Here is a 7,074-nt window from a genome sequence, read left to right as displayed (position 1 = left end):
GTAGTTCGGGTGAGCTGGGAACGTCTGGAGGAGACCCAAGTTCAGGAGGCCTTCAACTCACACCTCCGGCGGAGCTTTTCGGGCATTCCTGTGGAGGTTGGGGACATTGAACCAGAGTGGTCGGTGTTCAAAGCCTCTATTGCCGAAGCCGCGGCGGGGAGCTGTGGTCTCAAGGTCCTAGGTGCCTCAAGGGGCGGTAACCCTCGAACCTCCTGGTGGACACCGGTGGTCAGGGAAGCCGTCCGACTGAAGAAGGAGGCCTTCAGGGATTTGTTATCCCGGGGGACTCCCGAGGCAGTTGCAAGGTACCGACAGGCCCGAAGGGCAGCAGCCTCAGCCGTGGCCGAGGCAAAGCAGCGGGTGTGGGAGAAGTTCGGAGAAGACATGGAAAAGGACTTTCGGGCGGCACCAAAGTTGTTCTGGAAAACTGTCCGACACCTCAGGAGGGGGAAGCAGGGAACCATCCAAGCTGTGTATAGTAAGGATGGGACGTTGTTGACCTCAACTGATGGAGTGTTAGGGCGTTGGAAGGAACACTTTGAGGAACTCCTGAACCCGACAACTCCGCCCTCTATGTTAGAGGCAGAGCTGGAGTATGACGGGGGATCAACACCAATCTCCCGAGGGGAGGTCACTGAGGTCGTCATACAACTCCACAGTGGCAAAGCCCCGGGGGTGGATGAGATCCGCCCAGAAATGCTGAAGGCTCTGGGTGTTGAGGGACTGTCATGGTTGACACGTCTCATCAACGTTGCGTGGATGTCGGAAACAGTACCGAAGGAGTGGCAGACCGGGGTGGTGGTTCCCCTTTTCAAAAAGGGGGATCAGAGGGTGTGTGCCAATTACAGAGTCATCACACTACTCAGCCTCCCCGGGAAAGTTTACTCTAAGGTACTCGAAAGGAGGGTCAGGCCGATTGTCGAACCTCAGATTGAGGAGGAACAATGCGGATTCCGTCCTGGTCGTGGAACGACGAATCAGCTTTTTACTCTCGCAAGGATCCTGGAGGGGGCCTGGGAGTACGCTTATGCGGTCGACGAAAGTTGATGAATATAGATAAAGGCCAACAGCTTTTACATTTCAAGTTGCAGCCTTGTAAGCAATTTACATGTTAAAGCACTGAAGCAGTTAATCTTTCAGTTAGGGGTATAAAAAGCAATTGAAATGTAACAATGACTCACCTGGAATGTCTGCTGGTGTGTAACCTTGTCTCTGGCCAAAATAAGTTAAGGTATAACTTTCATTCCTGCTACTTCTTTGTCACCTCCTCATATTTCAAACACCTGTGTGGTCTCATTTGTCTCCATGTGTAAGAACCGGTGGAACGGGTTGAGGAGCTTAGAGGGGATGCAGTAAGGAGGTAAGGTCTGCTGCCCACAGCCCGTTGAGAGTCACAGAAGGGTATAAGTGTGCCATCTTTGACCAGGCTAATGATTTCCCAACCTCTGACATGAAATACAGTCAACTTGCAGTCAGATCTGACGCTGAGAATAAACTATACAAAAATAAATATATAGCCCAACAACCAGAAAAGGTCAGAGCCAACGTGTCATTTTTGTTCACAAGGGCAAATGCAAAATGACAGAGCATTTTTTCCCGTATCACTTGAGTTCATCTAGCAGCGCAGGTGTGTCGGGGGAGGAGGAGGAGGGTAGGAGGGGATTTTGGCAGCTCTACACAGACTGTGAGCTCAGTTTGAAGATTTCCAACTTCACAGAGACATGCATTCTCTGCTTCCTTTCCTCTACCTGTTCTCGGCTTGGACAAAAGGAGCATGGGCTGCGGACCCCACCATGCCCTTCATGGAGTACCTGGATGAAAAACATATGGTCTGCCTAATGTGGGGCTTTGATAACCTGAAAGGAAACATCACATTCAAGCTGGAGGTCAACACAACAGGTTGGGTGGGCTTTGGATTTAGTCCGAATGGAGGCATGAAGGGGGCAGACATGGTCATAGGGGGAGTTGGGCCCGATGGAAGTTACTTCACAGTAAGTCATTATTAGATATTAACATGTGAAGGTTGTTTTTCTTTTCATTACAGGCAAAATATGTGTTGGACAGCAAGCACAACATAATATCTTTCGGCTGTGTGAAAGTTGTGCATTTTTTGTCCATTAGGATCGACATGCATTGGGAAATGTTGAGCCCTTGGTGGACGAGCAGCAAAGCTACACTCTCCTCTCTATGAATGAAAAAGATGGCCAAACCATCATGTCCTTTCGGAGGTCCATTCAGTCGTGTGATAAGGAGGACTTCCTTATTACTGTAAGTACATTCGGATATTTTGTCTTTCATCTTACAGTAAATATATTCTGCATGTGTGGTATTTAGTATTGGCTACGGGGTTGGGGTATAGTAAACTCACAACACAAGTTGACCGTGGTGACTTTCCATTATCAGGATCTGGAAATATTTGTCAGGGTATATTTCCAAATAACACTGAAAAAATTATGAGATTGAAAATGTCCGAAAAAGGTCAGCCCAGTTAAAACTTTATAAAGTGCAAAAGATGTAAGCATTTTGAGTTACCCCATCGCAAATTCCACTCTTTCCATGGGAACAAAACATGCTGCATTACTCTCCAGCTCATTGTTACTATAACTTAGCCTTTGATTGTTTTTACAGCTTAAAGCTCAGGTTTCCTGCTAGTATCCATGTTACCTGTGTCATAGGATTTCTTTTGTTAGGTTCACCTGAATCTTCGTCAACAACTTGAAGAAGCATTGAATTGGGTGTTTTCAGAAGACAATAGCAACAAAAGAAAAAGGAGCTCAAGATTTTGTTTTGCGTTGAAAGTACTACACAACTTTGGTGATAAACCTTGTTGTATGTGTTGACATATCCTTGTTAAATACAAGGTCGCAACGTCGATCTTGCCTGTAATTTCAATTTTTAAAAAAAAGGTAATTATGTTGGTAAATGTATAAGGTTTTCCACTGAATTACACCCCTTTCATGTTGCTGCTTTTGTAGCGTATCATATTTGCTGACTAAGACGGTTCTCTCTTTTACAGGCTCAACCTATTAAACTGATTTACGCCTACGGATTAACAGACGAAATAAAATACCACAGGGACAATAGAGGCACAAAGGAGGTCAACCTGCTGGAATATATGCCCAGGACGACCTCAACCAACCTCAACTTCCTCAGCGCCACAATGGACAATGTACGAATAATTTAGAAATGTGATGACAATGATACACAATGCTTACTTGTGGGACCATTTTTGGATTTTCTTAATTATTTATATTGCCCTTTCAAGTAATCATCCATCCATCTATCCATCTATCTATTCATATCTATCTATCTATCTATCTATCTTGCCTTTTTACTTTATTGTTTTATCAGATCACTGTCCCGGCTTACCGTACCTACTACTACTGCAAGTACATGAAGTTGAACTTAACTACAAAACATCATATATATATGGTAATCATCCCTTCTTTTTGTCATCACACCCATCAACTGTCAGGTTTTGTTTGGATTAAAGTTCAATAGCAAAACAAGTCTTACATACGTATACAATGAAAATACTGAATTGATAATAAGCAAGTGTCATTTATTAATCTCTAACAATGGGAAACATGACTAATCCTTCTCCCAAAACAAAATGGACTACAACCATCATGGTCTTTTTAAATATGTCATCCTTCATTTGCTGCTCTCTTACTCTTCTAATTCTTCCTCAGATTGAACCTGTGATCGAGCAGATTGACATCGTGCATCACATGCTGCTGCACCGCTGCCCCTCCTTTGTGATGGAGGAGGACGACAGGCCGTGCTACATGGGCGACATGGGAGATACCTGCTTTGGGGTGGTGGCTGCATGGGCCGTGGGAGGAGGGGTGAGAAAGTATCAAGGGTCTCTCTATGAATGCTTAAATGCTTGCCAGTGTTTTGTGTGTGCAAAGTGATTCACGTTGTTTTCCTGAAACCCTCAGGTATTTGAGCTTCCAGAAAATGTTGGTATTCCGATTGGAGGTGCGGACAGTGGTACCATTTATAGACTGGAAATCCACTACAATAACCCAAGAAAAGAAGCGGGTACAGTAGATCATTTTTACTCAGTCTATCTTTAAAGACTGAGTGAAAATGTAAAAATGTTTTTCTCAACAATGTTTTAGTAAAGTGTTATATAATGTCTAATGCAGTAGACATCATATCCACAAAGGCATGATTTGGCATTAATAAGAAAAAATGTTTAATTATTGGTCATTTGCTGACTATTGGCTGGACACTAATATAAATCTGCTGCCTGCCTTGACTCCTCTTCATTGGCTATTCAAGCTATTTTCTCATAACATTGTGTGTTGGGTGACATCCCATTTGGAAAAGACAAGATGTGTTCTGTAGGTCAACACCCTTATGTGTGTTACATCAGTAGAAGCGCAGGATGTGCTTAAACTAACTGCATGCATAATGAAACAAAAATGAAATTCCAGGAATATATATTGACTTACATCGTTGTTTCACTGAACTGAATATATGTATTTTTTATTATAGTCTGTCTTTATCACAATACTAAGATTTAACATGTCTATATCCTGTCTCCCTCTCTCTGTTTAGGTAGGACAGACAGTTCAGGACTGAGACTGCACTATACCGCCCAGCTCCGGCAGCACGATGCGGGCATCATGACCACAGGTGTTTCCCCATGGACATCTTTGGCCTACAATATCCCTCCAAAAAACCCTGAATTTCACACCTACGGCGTGTGTAATACCACGCTCTTTTCAGAGGTATGGAATTATTCAGTATGGATTTCATGGAACTGAGACAAGTAAAGAATAACTATTTTTGCTTGTTTATGAACGTATCCCTGATAGTGTATACTTTCCAACCTCAGCTTCTCAATCCTGTGCCTGAACTGCAATTCTTTGCCGTGATGCTGCACACTCACTTAGCTGGGAGGAAAATCAGAGTTGTCCACTACAGGTAGGAAAGAGAGATATGCTTTATGTCAGTTAATATTAAAGTTTAAGAAAAAAAGAAACTTTTATTTTTACAGTACCAAATGCAGTATAATTGTTGGTTTCTATAAAGTATTATCTAGGGTAGTTGTGATTTGAAATAAAATCAAGTTTTGGCGCAGATTATACATTCTACTATTGTTTTCTTGTACAAATATGAACACTTTAGGAATGGAACACAGACAGGCTTCTTGGCCTTGGATGAAGACTATGACTTTGGGTTGCAGCAGACAGTCAATTTGGGGCACATCACAACCGTGAAGCAGGTAAGTCTCTTTTGCCTTAATGCACAGATGTGATGCCCATTTGTTGCACGACCATTTTTTAATAAGTCATTAGTTGTTAAAGTTAAAAACGATGATGTATGATGCCACATTTCTGTTCTCCCACTACAGGGTGATGAGATTGCAGTGGAGTGCACCTACGATACTTCCGATCGCACCAATGTCTCTATTGTGCGTAAATACAGTAGATACAGTCTGCTTTAAATTAAATCAGTATCATCAGAGACATATAAAGGAAAACATAGTAACATAAAGACTTGTATTGAAACAAATAAGAAGTAATATATTTCATGTATCTATTTGGAACTGTTACTATAAACCTCATAGTGGGCACCTTCACAATGACAAAAAAAGAAATGTTCCTTTCTTTACAAATAAATTACATCACAATTTTGAAGAAAAATAAAAACTGCTCAGAAGACATAAGAACTCATAAATCTAAATTATTGGAGTGCATGGCTGTCACAGCACCATACACTGTTTGAAATCCATTTGCTTGTAAAGAGAGAAACTCATGTCTCTGCCATGTTTCACGTTTTCCACGCTCAGATGGGGTTAGGATCTACTGATGAGATGTGCCTGGCCTTCCTATACTACTACCCTGCAATCAACATCACCGCATGTGTTAGCCACCCAAACACAGGGTACAGTATATATCTATAAGCTAAGACCTGATGCACTGATTCACATAATAGTTCTGGTTATAAAACAGCTTACATGCATATCGACCTTGAACTATTTGTTTCGATCAGATGTATTTAATTATGTTGTTTTGAAGTAGCTGTGCACTCATTTCTTACAGCATGTCTGAGAACAGCACAACTTCAGACCAGAATACGATTGCTGAGCAGGAAAGTTTAATGAAGAACCTCCCACAAATTCAGTATGCCTTCGATGACAAAGTAAGTAACAGTCTGAATTGTTTGACAGGGTTTTTTTTTTTTTTTTACTTGGATAACATAAATACATTTTGTTGAAGAATTTTTGTTTTCCTCCTCTGTCTGTCATTGCTTCCACCAAATATTATAAAAGAAGAAGTTATTTCTATATTAAACCATCTGGGTTGTTTTTTTACAGCACAACTACTCAGTGAACGCACATGGCACAGTCAGGGATATGATGGAGACACCTGTCACCTGTGAGACTAGCAACGCGGCCAGTGGACTCAGCACTTCCTGTAAAATGAAGCCGGCAGGAATCATACTTGTGTTACTCTACATTGCAATAATGTAACATGGTTGTAGGAGCAACAGTAACCATTGACATATTGATAAAGGAAGGCACAGTTGATCAAATCTATATTGTTTCAAACTTTAAAGAAGAGTGTGCATTCAGATGTCCTCCTTTTATTTTTGTATTGCATAGTCTTTACATATTGATTATTAGTCAATGATGAACTGTCAAATTGTTTAGCAACTGACATATTGATTTTCATATTGCGATTTACTGTCTCACTGTTTCTTTAAACCCTGTTTCATAAAATACAGAAATACCTGCCTGGGACCAATTAACTAGACACTCAATTTGTAAAGTAAAATGTTCCACTACCTACTTAAATGCATACTATACCAAGAAGTAACTGGAAGGAATTCAGCAATCAGTCATTGTTGAATATATATTTTCCATTTAGTATATGCATATGCCATGATTGTGCATGTAATATATCATGTCGGTTTTCATGTATTGTGTTATTTTTAATGCACTGTAAGCCTGAATGCTGATTTGTATAGTTTACAGTTATATAAAAGAGCATTTGATCATTTCTTAATAAAAATTAACAATCTTTAAGAAGTGGATGCATGTAGTTACACAGACTT

The 7,074-nt window shown here is 41.1% G+C and overlaps 1 protein-coding gene across 1 annotated transcript; it reads left to right on the top strand.

The window, feature by feature from the left end:
* Positions 1-1,721: 1,721 nt before the first annotated feature.
* moxd1l (monooxygenase, DBH-like 1, like) lies at positions 1,722-6,999 on the top strand. The gene is made up of 13 exons (XM_010773322.1): positions 1,722-1,991; positions 2,122-2,268; positions 3,017-3,169; positions 3,352-3,432; positions 3,693-3,848; positions 3,945-4,047; positions 4,570-4,742; positions 4,850-4,938; positions 5,143-5,239; positions 5,369-5,428; positions 5,807-5,901; positions 6,060-6,159; positions 6,335-6,999. Exons 1-13 carry the CDS (start codon positions 1,722-1,724, stop codon positions 6,488-6,490), a joined length of 1,680 nt encoding a protein of 559 aa, XP_010771624.1. The 3' UTR covers positions 6,491-6,999.
* Positions 7,000-7,074: the final 75 nt, after the last annotated feature.

Source organism: Notothenia coriiceps, unplaced genomic scaffold, assembly GCF_000735185.1.
Source record: "Notothenia coriiceps isolate Sejong01 unplaced genomic scaffold, NC01 NC01_scaffold00012411, whole genome shotgun sequence".
NCBI classification, from domain to species: domain Eukaryota; kingdom Metazoa; phylum Chordata; class Actinopteri; order Perciformes; family Nototheniidae; genus Notothenia; species Notothenia coriiceps.
Note: the sequence above shows the minus strand (reverse complement) of the source record. Positions and strands in the feature narration are given on the sequence as shown.